General features: G+C 44.7%; 1 protein-coding gene and 1 pseudogene across 1 annotated transcript; one reads left to right on the top strand and one right to left on the bottom strand.

The window, feature by feature from the left end:
• Nucleotides 1–6747: 6747 nt before the first annotated feature.
• On the top strand, nt 6748–7809 carry LOC112239450 (neurotrophin-4). The gene has a single exon (XM_024407907.2). The coding sequence runs from the start codon at nt 6790–6792 to the stop codon at nt 7564–7566; it is 777 nt and encodes a 258-aa protein (XP_024263675.1). The 5' UTR covers nt 6748–6789; the 3' UTR covers nt 7567–7809.
• Nucleotides 7810–9048: 1239 nt separating this feature from the next.
• Nucleotides 9049–18280, bottom strand: part of LOC112239449 — a 46247-nt pseudogene continuing 37015 nt past the window's right edge.

Here is an 18280-nt window from a genome sequence, read left to right as displayed (position 1 = left end):
TTTCTGTAGGAAAATGGGGGAGTGTTTTGGTTTGGAGTCAGAAGGTTTGTTTTGACAGGGTTTGGGGTTTGGATTGTTTGTTTGGATAATGTTTGGAGGTTTTGTAAATTAGTTGGGAAAGTCTTGTGTTTTCTTATAGTTTTGAATCTGTGGTTTTGGGATGTTTTTTCTATAGACCGAGTGTGTTCGTTTGGGGGATTGGGTTGTCTATTCATTTGTGAGATTGTTTGAGATTTGCTGGTTGGGACAGTGTTTTGGTCTTATCCAGACAGCTGAGGAGTGAGGAGGTCCTTGTCTGGCCATGCAGGGAGTGTAAATGGCGCGTGTCATTGTAGCAAATGGACCATGATGATGAAAAGCTCCTGTGCCACAGAGTACACTGATATGGTCTCCAGCGCGTGTGTCTGCCTGCCTGTCTGGTGTGTGTTCTCAGCTCAGAAAACCTTACAACCAGCTCTTCCACTAAACACACACACAGCCTTAAAATGTTTTTTTATATACATGATGTCCATTTATAAAAACACATGGGGATCGTAATGCCACTGATTGAATAATTGACTGTTGTTCACCTCTCTCTGTCTCTGTCTTTGTCTCTGTCTCTCTCTGTCTATGTCTCTGTCTCTGTCTCTATCTCTGTCTGTGTTGTCTGTTGCCACGTCTGTTGCCACATGGCACAGTGCATGTTCATCTATAATTGACAGTGCTCTTCTGCAGCTCACCATCTGTCTGGGCTGGAACTAACCAGAACCCAGAATGGCACTTCAGGACACTTTATTTGCATACAGCACACAGCACACCTGTGTTTACGAACTTACGGATGGCCCTGTGCCAATAAGAGAAAAGAGGAAACGAGTCCTTTGATGTGATTTGTGTATCACCAGGGAACGAGGCCCACAGCATGCAAGCATAAATGCATGACTGATGTGTCATCTAATGTCCCTGGTTCTTTTACTAATCACTACTGCATTGTGTACCAGGTGTGGTCAGGTGTAGTGAATCTCCTGTCATTTCTCTTTCTCTCACTGTATCTTTCTTTCTCCCTCTCTGTCTTTTTCTCTCACCTCCTATCTATCTATCTATCTATCTATCTATCTATCTATCTATCTATCTATCTATCTATCTATCTATCTATCTATCTATCTATCTATCTATCTATCTATCTATCTATCTATCTATCTATCTATCTATCTATCTATCTATCTATCTATCTATCTATCTATCTATCTATCTATCTATCTATCTATCTATCTATCTATCTATCTATCTATCTATCTATCTATCTATCTATCTATCTATCTATCTATCTATCTATCTATCTATCTATCTATCTATCTATCTATCTATCTATCTATCTATCTCTCTCTCTCTCTCTCTCTCTCTCTCTCTCTCTCTCTCTCTCTCTCTCTCTCTCTCTCTCTCTCTCTCTCTCTCTCTCTCTCTCTCTCTCTCTCTATCTATCTATCTATCTATCTATCTATCTATCTATCTATCTATCTATCTATCTATCTATCTATCTCTCTATCTATCTCTCTATCTCTCCCGTTCTCAGTCTCCCCCTCTCCCTCCCTTTCTCAGTCTCCCTTCCCCTTTCTCAGTCTGTTGTCTGGTCTGGGGACACCTGAAGGTAGCAGTAAACCCAAATCACAGACATTCTGAGCATTCTACCTTTTTAAACTCTTTCTAAATGTCCTCCTCCCCTTTTTCACACAATAACAGATAAATAGAAGTGACACATGACTCAGTCTTGGAAGTGGGTTAATCTTTTTCTGGGTGGAGGCCATATGCTCTCCCAGAGGAATCCTCATAATCATGGTTGACTAGTCCTACATGATGTGTGACACCATCATGATATGCCACATATGTAGCAGGCCTCTTCAGACAAAACGCGAACCAGAGGAAGGCATGTGTTGTTGCTGGCTGTACTGATCAGTGTTTCCCTTATATTCCTTTAACAGTGGCGCATAGCCGCTGCTAAATTGTTGGCGCCAAGTTCAGAGTGACAAGTTCAGAGCGACAAGTTATAACAAGTTACATATCTTCCTCAGATTCTCATCAGATCTTCCAAGAAACCTCCCAGGTAACTAGCTAGCTAGTTTGTAATCCTGGAAGTGCAGCCAACCATAGAAATAGAGGACTCTAGTGCCCAAAATCATCAACCCTTACAAAAATGTCCATTCATTATAATCCACATAATAATCTAAATGTCCTGTTGCTGCAGGATAATTATAATCAACATAATAATTTACATTTCCTGTTGCTGCAGGATTCTTTTCCTGCTGTAGCAAATTGGCTCAAATTAAGATTCTACATATGTAGATGTATGTAATAATTATTATACAGTAACTTTACGCCAGCTAAATTATTTTTAGGGTTCATATATAATTGGTTGGTGATGTCATTGCGGTCATGAGATAAAAGAAAACTGTCCTCGATTTTCAGAAGAGTTCTAAAGGAAGTGAACATAATTACATTTTGGAGTAGAATGTCCTTTCAAAACATCTTTAATGTTACACTTTTACATGAAACTGCCAATCCAATGCCATAGTTGACATACTGATATGACATTGAAGCTTAGTCAATAGATTATTATTGTACTACCATATTATCTTGAAAGCGTATCAAGTTGAATATGATGGTCTGCTTTGCCCCCTGGTGGCAGGTGTGAGTGAGAGGACAGAGGATCAGGGAATTGGTTAAAACCACATTTTATTGGTCACATACACGTGTTCGGCAGATGTTATTGCGGGTGTAGTGAAATGCTTGTGTATCTAGCTACAACAGTGCAGTAATATCTAACAAGTAATATCTAACCATTTCGCAACAATACAAACAATACACACAAATCCAAAGTAAAGGAATGGAATTAATAATAAATAAATATTTGGACAAGCAATGTCAGAGCGGCATAGACTAAGATACAGCATAATAGAATAGAATACAGTATATACATATGAGATGAGTAATGCAATATGTAAACATTATTAAAGTGGCCAGGGATTTCAAGTCTATGTACATAGGGCAGCAGCCTCTAAGGTGCTACTGATGGCTACAGTATTTAACAATCTGATGGCCTTCAGATAGAAGCTGTTTTTCAGTCTCCCGGTCCCAGCTTTGATGCACATGTACTGACCTTGCCATCTGGAAGATAGTGGGGTGAACAGGCAGTGACTCGGGTGGTTGTTGTCTTTGATTATCATTTTTGGCCTTCCTGTGACATCTGGTGCTGTAGGGCAGGTAGTTTGTCCCTGGTGATGTGTTGGGCAGACCACACCACCCTCTGAAGAGCCCTGCGGTTGCATGCGGTGCAGTTGCCGTACCAGGTGATGATACAGCCCGACAGGATGCATCTGTAAAGGTTTGTGAGGGTTTTAGGTATCATGCCAAATTTGTTCAGCCTCCTGAGGTTGAAGAGGCGCTGTTGTGCCTTCTTCACTACAATGTCTGTGTGGGTGGACCAATTCAGTTTGTCAGTGACGTGTACGCCGAGGAACTTGAAGCTTTCCACCTTCTCCACTGCGGTCCCATCAATGTGGATAGGGGGTGCTCCCACTGCTGTTTCCTAAAGTCCACAATCAGCTTTGTTTTGTTGACATTACGTGAGAGGTTATTTTCCTGGCACCACCCTCCCAGTGCCCTCACCTCCTCCCTTTAGGCTGTCTCGTCATTGTTGGTAATCAGTCCTACTACTGTTGTGTTGTCTGCAAACTTGATGATTGAGTTGGAGGTGTGCATGGCCATGCAGTCATGTGTGAACATGGAGTATAAGAGGGGGCTGAGCACACACCCTTTTGGGGCCCCTGTGTTGAGGATCAGCGAAGTGGAGGTGTTGTTTCCTACCTTCAAACCTGGGGGCCCCAAGCTTAATGATGAGCTTGGAGGGTACTATGGTGTTGAATGTTGAGCTATAGTTAATGAACAGCATTCTTATGTAGGTATTCCTCTTGTCCAGATGTTATAGGGCAGTGCGATGGCGATTGCATCATCTGTGGATCTATTGGGGCGGTAAGCAAATTTAAGTGGGTCTAGGGTGTCAGGTAAGGTAGAGGTGATATGATCCTTGACTAGTCTCTCAAAGCGCTTTATGATGACATAATTGAGTGCTACGGGGCGATAGTCATTTAGTTCAGTTACCTTTGCTTTCTTGGGTACAGGAACAATGGTGGACATCTTGAAGGAAGTGGGGACAGCCGACTGGGATAGGGAGAGTTTGAATATGTTCGTAAACACTCCAGCCAGCTGGTCTGCACATGCTCTGAGGACACGGCTTGGGATGCGGTCTGGGCCGGCAGCCTTGCAAGGGTTAACATGCTTAAAAGTCTTACTCAAGTTAGCCACGGAGAAGGAGAGCCCACAGTCCTTGGTAGCGGGCCACGTCGGTGGCACTGTGTTATCCTCAAAGCGGGCAAAGAAGGTGTTTAGCTTCTCTGGAAGTACTAGGGAAGCGATTAAAGGTTTCTCTGGTATCACTCATCATTCATCATTGTGTTCAAAGGAGGTTGTGATGCAAACCTTCAGAGAATTGGCCAAGGGCCAGGATTTTCTGGAGCTTTTGAGAAGAAAAACTCTTCTTCAAGTATTTCTGGTTTCACTTTTTTTATGTTTCCAAGTCTAAGTTCAGCATCTGTCACAACAACAATTAAACGATTAGTTCAGTTATTACTGTGAAATGCCTTATCTTCTGCCACAAGGCAAAACATTTACTGGATCAAAGCTTGCGTATTTACTCGTATGCACATGTATGTTTTTGCAAACTGACATGCACCAAACCAAATTTGTTTATAGAATTGAAGGGACCACTTCGCACACAACCATAGATTGTGCACAGAGGACCAACTGCAACCTCAAACATTTGATGTTTTACGCCCTTAAAAGTTGAAAAAAGCCTTTCGAAACACTAAGGCCTCATTATGACTGCTTGAGTTGTAATTCATTTCCTTTGGCTGTGAGATTAATGACCCACAGTCGACACACATAGCAGGATTATAGAGGCTCCATTTGAAGGCCAACAACCGGGCAGCCAACCGGGCAGGCAGGGGATCTGTTCTGCTGCATGTCCATTGTTCCACAGTCTCCTCACATGGATAAACTGATCTTTCTGCAGTTTTCCCTGTTTTCCTTGAGTTCTGCTAAGATTATAAAGCTACCTCTACACTGCTAGAGTTAACAGTTAAGCTACAGGTTAGCACCAGTAAAAAGGCTTGTTTTACCTTTTCATGAGAGTTCCACATTTACTGTATTGAACACTGTTTTAACCCCATTTCTCCTCTCTCCTCTCTCTCTCTCTCTCTTTCTCTCTCTCTCTCTCTCTCTCTCTCTCTCTCTCTCTCTCTCTCTCTCTCTCTCTCTCTGTCTCTCTCTCTCTCCCCATACCCGTCTCTCCTCTCTCTCTCTCACTCTCTCTCTCTCTCTCACTCTCTCTCTCTCTCTCTCTCTCTCTCTCCATATCTGTCTCTCTCCTCTCTCTCTCTCTGTTCTCTCTCTCTCTCTCTCTCTCTCTCTCTCTCTCTCTCCATATCTGTCTCTCTCCTCTCTCTCTCTCTCTCTCTGTCTCTCTCTCTCTGTCTCTCTCTCTCTCTCTCTCCCCCATACCCGTCTCTCTCTCTCTCTCTCTCTCTCTCTCTCTCTCTCTCCATATCCGTCTCTCTCCTCTCTCTCTCTCCCATACCCGTCTCTCTCTCTCTCTCTCTCTCTCTCTCCATATCCGTCTCTCCTCTCTCTCTCACCATACCCGTCTCTCTCTCTCTCCATACCCGTCTCTCCACTCTCTCTCCATGCCTCCATGCCTGTCTCTCCTCTCTCTCTCTCCCCATACCCGTCTCTCCTCTCTCTCTCCGCATACCCCATCTCTCTCCTCTCTCTCTCTCTTCTCTCTCTCTCCCCCATACCGTCTCTCCTCTCTCTCTCTCTCTCTCTCCATACCCGTCTCTCCTCTCTCTCTCTCTCTCTCTCCCCATACCCGTCTCTCCTCTCTCTCTCTCACCCCATACCCGTCTCTCCTCTCTCTCTCTCCCCATACCCGTCTCTCCTCTCTCTCTCTCTCCCCTTACCCGTCTCTCCATCCTCAGTTGATACGTGTTGGGAGTGATGCACTGGCTTCCCCTGGTTGCCATGGTGATCGCCTCGGCCCTGCCCTTCCCTCACAGCCCTGTGACCAGTACTGTTGCTGCGATGACGGAGCCCGGCAGTAGCCTGGACGACCACACAGAGGACATCGATGACTCTTCCAGTCACTCCCCCGGATCTTACGCCACACTTCCAGCTCCTCAGGCCTACAATGTGGACTACAAGGACTACAATAACCCCTCCATAATTAAAGAGGAGGTGCAAACTTTGAAAGGGAAGCGAAAACAACAAAGTTATCTGTCAAAAAGCAATTTTCATACAGAAAACACGAACAGCGTTGGTTTAAATAAATATTCTAACACTGATGGAGGAAAACTCAGGAGCACCAATGGCAGCAGTCATCAGGACTACCCCTCCCAGGAGAACTATGTACTAGGGGACTATAAACCAGACAGCAGCAGAGCTGGTGATGACAGCAGCTTTAGAGACATGGCTCAGAAGGAAAACCATCATCACTCTCTAGACCCCAGGACCGATGAACAGGAAACTTACAAACCTTCCACTAATGCTGGACACCACAGTAAAACTGGGCCAGATCCCTCCAGTCAGAGGACCCTGCAGAGAGCAGAGGCTAGGACAGAGAGCAGTGATAACAGGGGAGAGGAGGGGAGGGAGGGTGGGCCTGGGGCAGGGGCTGGGAAAGGTCCAGATCTGTCAGAGGAAGGAATGGAAGTAGGACTAGGGTTAGGGCTGGGTCAGGGGCTGGAAGGTGTAAAGGAGAAGCAAGAGCTGCTGTTTTTAGATGCACACCCGCGGGTCCTTTTCTCTTCCTCTCCTCCAGAGCACCCGCCCCTCCTCCTCATGCTGGAGTCAGGCATGTTGCCCATAGAAGGAGAGGACAAGGAGGAGGAGGAGGATGTGTCGGACGCAGACGGACACATGGAGGGTCATGGGGACCGAGAGACGGACGGGAGTGTGCCGCTGAGCTGGGTGGACACTCTCAGGGGGGCCAGGGAGCCCCCTCACCCCGCCCCCAGGCACAAGCGCTCGCACTTGCCCCACACCGGGCGGGGTGAGATGCCGGTGTGTGAGTCGGAGAGTGTGTGGGTAACGGACAAGACGACAGTATTTGACGATAGGGGTAAAACAGTCAACATCGTGCCAGAGATCAAGACAGTCAAGGGGGCGCTGAAGCAGTACTTCTATGAGACTCGCTGCCGCCAGGAGGGGCAGCAGAGGGGCGGTGGGCCGCAGCGGGAGGCAGGGGGGGCAGGAGCCTCGGCAGCAGGAACAGGGACAGGACCCGTAGGTGTGTCCGGGGCCAGCTGCCGGGGCGTGGACATCAGACAGTGGGTGAGTCAGTGTAAGGCCAAGGACACATATGTCCGAGCCCTCACTGTTGACAACAACGGTCTGCAGGGCTGGAGGTGGGTCCGCATCAACTCGTCCTGCGTGTGTGTCCTACTGTCCAGAGTAACCAGGAAAAACAGAGGAAGGGAGTGAGGGCAGGAGATGGAGGAAAGGTAGAGAGGATCATGTGGAAGAAATGTTAACACAGATAATGCTTGGGACATTAGATGTAATGTCAATTAGACAGTAGGTGTTACTTTATAGGCCAGGGTGCCTCTTATCCAGAGCGACTTACATTAGTGCATTCTTCTTATGATAGCTGCACTCTTACAAAAAAAAGGGTTCCAAACGGGTTCTTTGGCTGTCCCCATAGGAGAACCCTTTTTGGTTCTAGGTAGAACCCTTTTTGAGGTTCTATGTAGAACCCTCTGTGGAAAGGATTCTACATGGAACTCAAAAGTGTTCAATCTGGAACCAAAATGGGTTCTTCAAAGGGTTCTCCTATGGGGACAGCCAAAGAACACTTAGGTTCTAGATAGCACTTTTTTTTAAAGAGTGTAGGCAAGACAACCCCTCCACCCATCACGGGCTCAGTGAGAGTGACTACACAAAAACAATAAAACCTCAACAATACAACTTAGGGAAAACTATCATATCAAAATAGTGATTTAAAAAAAGTACTGTTTGTTTCACAATTGTTTCATATCATACATGTTATTGCTGAGTAATACTGTATGTAAGCATGAGTTTTAAATTAATATATTTCTTTATATATGTGTACAATATGTGAACAGTATGCTTTTATGTATGAAAGTATGTATATTTATAGAGAAAGGTACGTGGAATGATAGGCTTGTTGTTGTTACATGATTCCAGCCTCTGGCGTCTGGCCTCTGCTCTGAATGGGAGAGGAAGGGACTGGCAGCACCTAGTGATTTAGCCTGATACTGCTCAACATTCCATACTGAGCACTGACCATCCCCAGTCCTCCTTTGTGAAGTCTCACAGAGAACACTATCACCGAGGGCTTTAATAGTAAGATAGAGAGGAGAATTGAGCCATGTATACTGTGAGCACAATGCTGGGTGTCATCATGATGCCCATACTGTTGTCATGAGAGCAACAGTCCATTTACAGTGTAGCCAGTCATATGTGATCAGAACATTTGAGTGACCAATAGAAACCATGCAGCAGTGTGACAACCACAGAAGCATTTTATCTCTATCTCTCCCTGTAGTTAGATCATTAGATGATTGAAGAATTCCATTCGCCTCAGTTTGCAGTTTGAACTCTGAACTCTATAGTATATGCAGTACAACATATTTATACATCTGGCTTTTTGTAATACATGTATGTATATTGTAAAGGCCTGTTTCTTATTCCATAAGTAAAAGATAAACTATTATAACTTATTTTATGATTGTTATGCATAATGGTCTTTCCCGGCAAGTGTCAATGGTGTGATCTATCGGTGTGTGTTGTCTCTCTTTCTGTCATATACACATACAGTATATACATGCTGAACATTGTTCTCACAAATACACAAACCACTGCCTCTCCTCCCCTCACACTCTCACCTGTTGTCTACATTCGTGCCAACCCCAGGTACACAAAGTGAGAACACACACATTGGGATGTGTTGTACCACGAGTCCACTTTATTTTGTCTTTTTATCACCAACATCTTCATTACTGTTTATTTTGCAGGTGTTATTTTCAATTTGTATTATCATCTTCGTCATTCATATTTTTTTTTCAATCATAACACAATTTGTTTTCAAAATGTACACATACAGTAGCATATTTTATTGACCATTTTTAATATTTCATATTTACTTTTCAAATTAGGTAAAATTAAATTAGTAAGAATTAAGTATTAAATGAACATGTACATACAATTATTCAATTCATACATACATAATGAAAATAAATATAGTTATCATAAAAACATAAAAATAAAAATACACACATTTTACAAATTGTTCCCCAGGCTTTCATCCTCATAGGTTAGATTTCTACAGATATATGTGTATCATCTTCACCCCCCAAAGTTGACTTCATTGTCATCTTGGTTGTTTGACATGCATCGTAACACAGAAGCTAAAGGTCTTTCTTGACTTCCAACAGTCTCTTCTCTCTTCCTGGATCTCCTAATCATCCTTCCTCTCTTGGTTTCTGTTATGGCTTGCGTGCAGTAAATGAATCGTCTCCATCCTCTTTTCTTCTGGTCACTTTGACTGTTTTATCTCGCCTTCGTCACACCTCCATCTTTCCCCTCGTCTTCCAGGGGCACCCAATGAACCTGAGCTGATGATGAGAGTTGCAAAGTCCACCACATCTAGAAAGCCATTACCCTGGGCTTTGTACTAGACCTGCAGTATGTAACCTGTCTTCAACAACATGTCCCCCCACTCTAATTTAGTTGGCTTTAGTGGATACCTACAAATGACTAAATGACATCACAGCCATTTAACACAATGCCTGTGTGGCCCCCCATCCCATCGTATCCCCACTGCTGTGGCCCCGCATCCCAACGTATCCCCGCTGCTGTGGCCCCCCATCCCATCGTATCCTTGCTGCTGTGGCCCCCCATCCCATCGTATCCTTGCTGCTGTGGGCCGGCCTTTGATCTCCACAATAGATTCCATTCAAAAGAGATTACACTAGAGCCTAGTGCCTCTCAGCTTTCAAGGTGCCAATGGACAAACCATGAGTAGAGGAGCGGCTTGCTGCCCCTCTGATGTGGCTGGAGCCAAGATGGCGGCCTAAATGGGGACATGGTTTTACTGCAGCACTCTAACCAACTTAGGAGAACCCCTGACAGCACCATAGAAGCTAACAGATAGAGAGCCACAATGGGTGACATTGGATATCAGTCTCCTCCTCCTCAGCACACAACTCCACATCGCACAATCACATATTGAGACAGAACAAAGAGAGATAAAACAGTCGTCCTGCCTCATCCTACCCCTCTATCCATGTACGTACAGTATATATCCTGTCAATATTTCATACATTCTTCATGTTCCTTTCCCTTTGTTGTTTCTCCATCTCAGTCATTTCTTCTTTATCTCTGTTATTGCAGAATGGTCAGACCAATAGATTTATATTTAATAAATGTATATATGCATTGCTTCTCTCCTGCTTTCCCCTCCTGTGAATGAATGAGAGGAGGGCAGTCCAGTCGTGATTCAGTCACCATGGCCCTGAGGAGAAACACAGGATTACTCTCACGCACACCTCTGTCCTCCTGACTTCACTCAAACCAAATCCCCACCAACCAATGAACCAAGCCCACCGCTAAAGACCTCACCCACAAACAATGATATAACCAAAGCTCAGAAAACAGCACCACAACAAACAATGTAGCTTGAAAACAAGAGAAACCACTTCAATATGCACACATGCAAGCTATCTGGCATGCCTGAAGGTTTTGTTGCAAATCAAACCATGAGAGAACTCTAACTAGCTACTACATGTGTTTAATGTGCTGGTTGAGGGCTTCTCACCTCCGTGTCCTTCAGCAAGAGTATGTCCTGACTGAGGCTACCTCACCGCGAGGCCCAGAGTTCACTAAGAGAGAAGGAGAGAGAAACATTATCAAAATAATGACTAAATAGCATTGAACTTTTCCATGATGTACTATTATAAAATTGTGGGAGGAGGAAATTGTGGTTGCCTTGCCCTCTGAACCTGCTGTGTCCTGTAGGAGCGAGCCACTGGAGGTTTTGCATATGAATATCCAAGCTAATGCCATCAGTGTTGGAACAAGCCCAATAATGGACTGAAGGAGCCTAATGTTACTCCTTATAGTCCTAGGACCTTACATGTTCTGTTTATAGGCAAAATACTTCATCTAAACGTGATTCGACTCTCAATTGTGATAAGATTTTAGAAACACAACGCCCTCTACTTTCATGTCACAGCAAAATAATTTCACAAAGGCAAAATCTACACTTACTGTAGACTATTTTAACCGGTTTTAAAACAGTTGAGCCGACAGTATCTTTCAGTGACAACACGTTTGTGGCGTCCGTCTTCCTTTTACACACAGTTGTTCTGAGACGCCGAATGCTAATTAGCACAGGTAGTCTACTCAGTCTTCTCTGTCAAGCGCTGTAACATTGGAAATATGGCCATGTGGGAACCCTATAAATGTGTGTAGTAATTGAACCGTTTGTTTTTAGAAAATTATTTCTCACTGATATGAAAGACAAGTTCCTTATGTTTCCAAAACTGTACCGCAAGCGATGCGTGTTAACGTTTAGAACAAGCGTCAGGGCTTTTAACAAAACTTCCCCAGACAGAAAATACTATCATCGATCGCAAAAACTATCATCAATCGTTAGTAAGCTTCTATGAATGGGGTACATCTGAACATACTCGAATGTGACACTGGTCTTACACTTCTTCTCTAACGTAACATGCAACCCGCTTCAAGACAAAGTCAGTTGTTTTTCTTGATGAATAAATCAGTATGACTAGCCCATAGTAAATATGTGTTATCCAGGGTTTTAAGGGGTCATAAATTGTCCAACGCGTGACCTTCTGAGTGATAATAGAAGAACAGCCCTGGAGGTGTAAGAAGCGGAACAAATAGGAATCTGAGAGCGTGGCCAAAGGGAAGGGTCAGAGGTTAGGGGGAGATGTCATCCTTCTCACCGTCACTCTGAACCTTTCTCAGGGTCACAGAGGGCGTGGAGATGGCGGAGGCACGGAAGTTAGCAGGCAGGTTCTCTGATGAGTCCGAGGTCACCCCCCTAAGGTCCTTCTCCCTGAACATCTTCCTCCAGGAAGGGGAGCGGGTGAACGTCTTAGTCCCATCCTAATGGAGGGGGGTAGAGAGAGAAGGGGGAAATGGGGAGAGAAAAGAGGGGGAGGGGAGAGAGAGAAATAAAGAAAAAGATTGTCTGTCAACATTGTCAAACTGTCAAGTTAGAAAGAATGACTCGTATGAGGTGGAAAATGCAGTCTTCACATAGTCTCTGAACTAAGCCTACTGTGTTCTTTAATACCTCATCTGGTCTTCTCTCTGTTCCCATAGAGATGAGGGAGTTGTATTCCTTCTCTAGGAGTTGTCTGGCCTAGAGGAGAGATGTGAGAGGAGGGAGTACAGATTAGAATCAGGCTAGTCACTTCATTTGATATACACTACTATCAGTTTCACCTGCATGCCTGAGATACAACTGTCATCCACCAGCCAGCAGTTAGCCTGGGGATGATGTTACTGAGATACAACTGTCATCTACCAGCCAGCAGTTAGCCTGGGCATGATGTTACTGAGATACAACTGTCATCTACCAGCCAGCAATTAGCCTGGGGACGCTGTTACTGAGATACAACTGTCATCTACCAGCCACTGGGGACGATGTTACTGAGATACAACTGTCATCTACCAGCCACTGGGGACAATGTTACTGAGATACAACTGTCATCCACCAGCCACTGGGGACGCTGTTACTGAGATACAACTGTCATCTACCAGCCACTGGGGACGCTGTTACTGAGATACAACTGTCATCCACCAGCCAGCAGTTAGCCTGGTCTACCAGCCACTGGGGATGTTACTGAGATACAACTGTCATCTACCAGCCAGCAGTTAGCCTGGCCACTGACGATGTTACTGAGATACAACTGTCATCTACCAGCCACTGGGGACGATGTTACTGAGATACAACTGTCATCTACCAGCCACTGGGGACGATGTTACTGAGATACAACTGTCATCTACCAGCCACTGGGGACGATGTTACTGAGATACAACTGTCATCTACCAGCCACTGGGGACGCTGTTACTGAGATACAACTGTCATCTACCAGCCACTGGGGACGATGTTACTGAGATACAACTGTCATCCACCAGCCAGTAGTTAGCCTGGGGACGATGTTACTGAAATACAACTGTCATCTATCAGCCACTGGGGACGATGTTACTGAGATACAACTGTCATCCACCAGCCAGCAGTTAGCCTGGGGATGATGTTACTGAGATACAGGTGCAGTAAGAATCCAGTTTATGGGTGTGTTTTTCTGTCCAGGCGTTGCTGGCGCATGACATATATTACAATGCCTGTATAAGTATTTTAAGTGTAAAAAGCATTTCACTGCACTTGCGATAACATCTGCAAATCTGTGTATGTGATCAATAAACTTTTATTTTGAAGTATCTGCGAACCACATCATATGTTATAGCAATCTGGTCCCGACGACACAGTCGATGACGTGGCACACAACCATCGGTTGTTGCATGCAACATGGGAAGGCAGGGGAAGGCATTTAATCACTTCTGATTAGTGGGTGGGGTGAGACTTGTGCATGCCTGTGTATTCTGATTGGTTAGATGGGTGAGTACCTTGGGGTTCTGATTGGTTAGATGGGTGAGTACCTGTGTGTTCTGATTGGGTATCTGCAGCAGCAGGGCCAAGTCTGTGTAGTCGAAGGTGTCGTCCAGAGCCAGGAGGGCCCCATGGACCCCGCTCTCTGTCAGGTTGTCAGCGTACTCCTTCAGCCCGATGTTCTGCACCCAGCACATCACACGCTCGTTGGACCACACCATCACATCTACGCAGAGGAGTAGTGGGACGAAGACATCTGTCAGAAAATTCTCACTCAAAGAAACCCACAGGGTGACTGGATCTTACACTGACAGGGCCAATGTGGGTGCAGACTTTTGCACAAGCCAAGCAGTGAAACACCTTCTACTAACCATCAATTGAGGCTTTGATTGTTACTGAATGGAGGATTGGTTGGATGGATGGTTGGATGGATGGTTGGATGGATGGATGAGAAGCACTAAATTGGAACAAAGGATTTAATGTCAGAGAGGAGGAACACACCTTTGTTCTGGTGCTGGCTGTCTTCTCTCCTCCTCTCTAGCTCTTTGCGGTCGTAGTTCAAGCGCTTCAGGCACATTATGCCATAATGCAAACTAACTCTGAGAAAGGTCAAGAGAGGTCAAAAGGTCAGGCGGTTAATAGAGGGCATGGCGACTGACTCTCACCTGTACTCAGAGAAAGTATGAGAGCACTCCGGTGTCTTTGACCCCGAGAAGGCCTGGAGACACACCTGCAGAGTGAGAGTGTCACAACAGCAGGAAATCTTTCAACATATCCTTTAACACCTGCATGTTTGCCATGCCACGAACACACACACTCACACACCAGAGAGAGAGCTAGAGTGTCAACAGAGGGAGAGAAAGAATGACGGAGAGAAAAGGAAAGGCAGTGAGTGAAGTGGGAGTGGGAAACAGTTGCAGAAGAAGAATTCATTGTTCATTTGCAGAAACTGGAATTTTGTCTATTTGCTTTTCACTACCCCCTCGAGGCAGAAAACGCCTCCCCACCCAGGTGCCGAGGTTAACAACAGCAACAGAAAGAGAAAGAGCGAGAGACAGACAGACGAGAGCAGGCCATACGTACCTATGGAAGCTGTCCACCATTTTGAGCTGTCCCCTCAGCTCCTTCTTGGTCAGGTGGTCCAGCATGCGGGCGTCCACCAGGGACTCCATGAAGTAGGAGCGGTACTGGGGCAGACCCAGGCTGGGCAGCCAGTCATTACCCACCCACTCATGGTTCATATCCCCATAGGCCAGGATCTGAGATGCAGAAAAGGACTCCTTCACTAGTGTCTCATTTGTTTCAGTTGTAGTTTGATTATTACTTATAGTACTTTTCCATATGAATCATTTGTTTTTCAATGGCCACATACAATAGTGTAATTAGTGTGTTATATGTTGATGCCATTTAATACAGTGCTTCCATTCCTTACCTGATCCCAGCTAATCTCTTTCAGCTCCTTAGATGCAGCAGATGGACAGGAGAGAGAGAGACATGGGCAGAAAGAGCGAGAGAACAGAGGCAGAGCAGGATAGGGGGAGCAGGCAAGACAGATGGATGGAGGAAAAGCAGAGGGAGGAGGGGAGAAGACAGTAAACAGGAAGGAGAAGACAAAGGGAGGAACAGTGTGTTAGTGAACGGGTCATTAGTGTGAAGCAGTTTAGTAAACGGGTCATTAGTGTGAAGCAGTTTACACAGAAACAGAAACAGAAACTAGAGGGAGAGAAGAAGATGCTCAACACCAAGACCTAGGAGTCCCACAAACTCAGAAAGAGAAAGAGAGAGAGAGAGAAAGAGAGAAAGAGAGAGAGAGAGAAAGAGAGAAAGAGAGAAAGAGAGAGAGAGAGAAAGAGAGAAAGAGAGAGAGAGAGAAAGAGAGAAAGAGAGAGAGAAAGAAAGAGAAAGAGAGAGAAAGAAAGAAAGAGAGAGAGAAAGAAAGAAAGAGAGAAAGAGAGAAAGAAAGAGCGAGAGAGAGAGAAAGAAAGAGAGAAAGAGAGAGAGAAAGAAAGAGAGAGAAAAAGAGAGAGGGAGAGAGAAAGAGTTTAACTCCTGACTGAGCGGTATAAGTTATAACTGTAGAGCAATATATATGTACAGTGCATTCGGAAAGTAGTCAGACCCCTTGACCTTTTCCACATTTTGTTATGTTACAGAGTTGTTATAAAATGTATTAAATAGTTTTTTTCCCTCATCAATCTACACACAGGTTTTTAGAAATGTTTGCAAATTTATTACAAATAAAAAACAAATATCACATTTACATACGTATTCAGACACTTTTGGCAGCGATTACAGCCTCAAGTCTTCATGGGTATGACGCTACAAGCTTGGCACACCTGTATTTGGGGAGTTTCTCACATTCTTCTCTGGCTGGGCCACTCAAAGACATTCAGCGACTTGTCTCGAAGCCACTCCCTGCATTGTCTTAGCTGTGTGCTTTAGGGTTGTTATCCTGTTGAAAGGTGAACCTTCACCCCAGTCTGAGGTCCTGAGCGCTCTGGTGCAGGTCTTCATCAAGGATCTCTCTGTACTTTGCTCTGTTCATCTTTCCCTCGATCCTGACTAGTCTCCCAGTCCCTGCTGCTGAAAGACATCCCCACTGCATGATGCTGCCACCACCATGCTTCACCGTAGGGATGGTGCCAGGTTTCCTCCAGACATGACGCTTGGCATTCAGGCCAAAGAGTTCAATCTTGGTTTCATCAGACCGGATAATCTTGTTTCTCATGGTCTGAAAGTCCTTTAGGTGCATTTTGGCAAACCCCAAGCGGGCTGTCATGTGACTTTTACTGAGGAGTGGCTTCTGTCTGGCCACTCTACCATAAAGGCCTGATTGGTGTTCTGCAGAGATGGTTGTCCTTCTGGAAGGTTCTCCCATCTCCACAGAGGAACTCTGGAGCTCTGTCAGAGTGACCATTGCACAGTTTGGCCGGGCAGCCAACTCTAGGAAGAGTCTTGGTAGTTCCAAACTTCTTCTATTTAATAATGATGGAGGCCACTGTGGTCTTGGGAACCTTCAGTGCTGCAGAAATGTTTCGGTACCCTTCCCCAGATCTGTACCTTGACACAATCCTGTCTCGGAGCTCTACAGACAATTCCTTCAACCTCATGGTTTGGTTTTTACTCTCACATGCACTGTCAAATGTGGGACCTTATATAGACAGGTGTGCCCTTCCAAATCATGTCCAATCAATTGAATTTACCACAGGCGTTTCTACAACTTGATTGGAGTCCATCTCAAGGATGATCAATGGAAACAGGATGCACCTGAGTTCAATTTCGAGTCTCATAGCAAAGGGTCTGAATACTTATGTAAATAAGGTATTTCAGTTTTTTATTTTTAATACATTTGCAAACATTTCTAATAGCTTGTTTTCGCTTTGTCATTATGGGGTATTGTATGTAGATTGATGAGGAAAAATAATAATTTAATGAATTTTAGAATAAGGTTGTAATTTAACAAAATGTGGAAAAAGTGAAGGGGCCTGAATACTTTCTGAATGCACTGTAGATCACAGGAGGCTGCTGAGGGGAGGACGTCTCATAATAATGCCTGGAACGGAGTGAATGGAATGGTATCAAACACCTGGAAACATGATGTGTTTCGATACCATTCCACTCATTCCTTTCCAGCCATTACTATGAGCCCGCCCTCCTCAATGAAGGTGCCACCAACCTCCTTTGATATACGTCAATGTTAGATGAACGTCAGTGTTAAATGTCTAGAGAATGTTGAGACATTAACATAACAGGACATACTTACCGGTTTGGTGGCTGCGTTTAACGACTCCATCTCAGCATGGGTCATCCACACATTACTGGTCGACTGTGGTCACAAGACAGGAGAGAAAGAAAACATGATCGTCAGAAAAACTCAATTGTTTGTGTGTTGCTGAGTCTGCTGTGAATGCATGTAACATTTTTATGTTAATCTGTACACATAATGTAAATGTGCATATACAGGTAACTGCCAAAATAATGGAAACACTTCAGTAAATGAGGGACACAAAGTATATTGAAAGCAGGTGCTACCACACAGGTGTGGTTCCTGAGTTAATTAAGCAATCACCATCCCATCATGCTTAGGGTCATGTATAAAAATGTTGGGCAGGCCATTATTTTGGCTACCATGGCTATGCCCCCATAGGATGACAATGCACCCATTCACAGGGCATGAGTGGTCACTGAATAGTTTGATGAGCATGAAAACGATATAAACCATATGTCATGGCCGTCTCAGTCACCAGATCTCAACAAGAATGGTCCTGTATTTGGCTCCATCCATCTTCCCTTCAATTTTAACCATCTTCCCTGTCCCTGCTGAAGAAAAGCAGGCCCAAACCATGATGCTGCCACCACCATGTTTGACAGTGGGGATGGTGTGTTCAGGGTGATGAGCTGTGTTGCTTTTACGCCAAACATAACGTTTTGCATTGTTGCCAAAAAGTTCAATTTTGGTTTCTTCTGACCAGAGCACCTTCTTCCACATGTTTGTTGTGTCTCCCAGGTGGCTTGTGGCAAACTTTAAACAAT

The sequence above is a fragment of the Oncorhynchus tshawytscha genome, unplaced genomic scaffold, assembly GCF_018296145.1.
Source record: "Oncorhynchus tshawytscha isolate Ot180627B unplaced genomic scaffold, Otsh_v2.0 Un_contig_7743_pilon_pilon, whole genome shotgun sequence".
Lineage (NCBI taxonomy): Eukaryota > Metazoa > Chordata > Actinopteri > Salmoniformes > Salmonidae > Oncorhynchus > Oncorhynchus tshawytscha.
The sequence above is the reverse complement of the archived record's forward strand: the minus strand, read 5'-3'. Positions and strand labels throughout refer to the sequence as shown.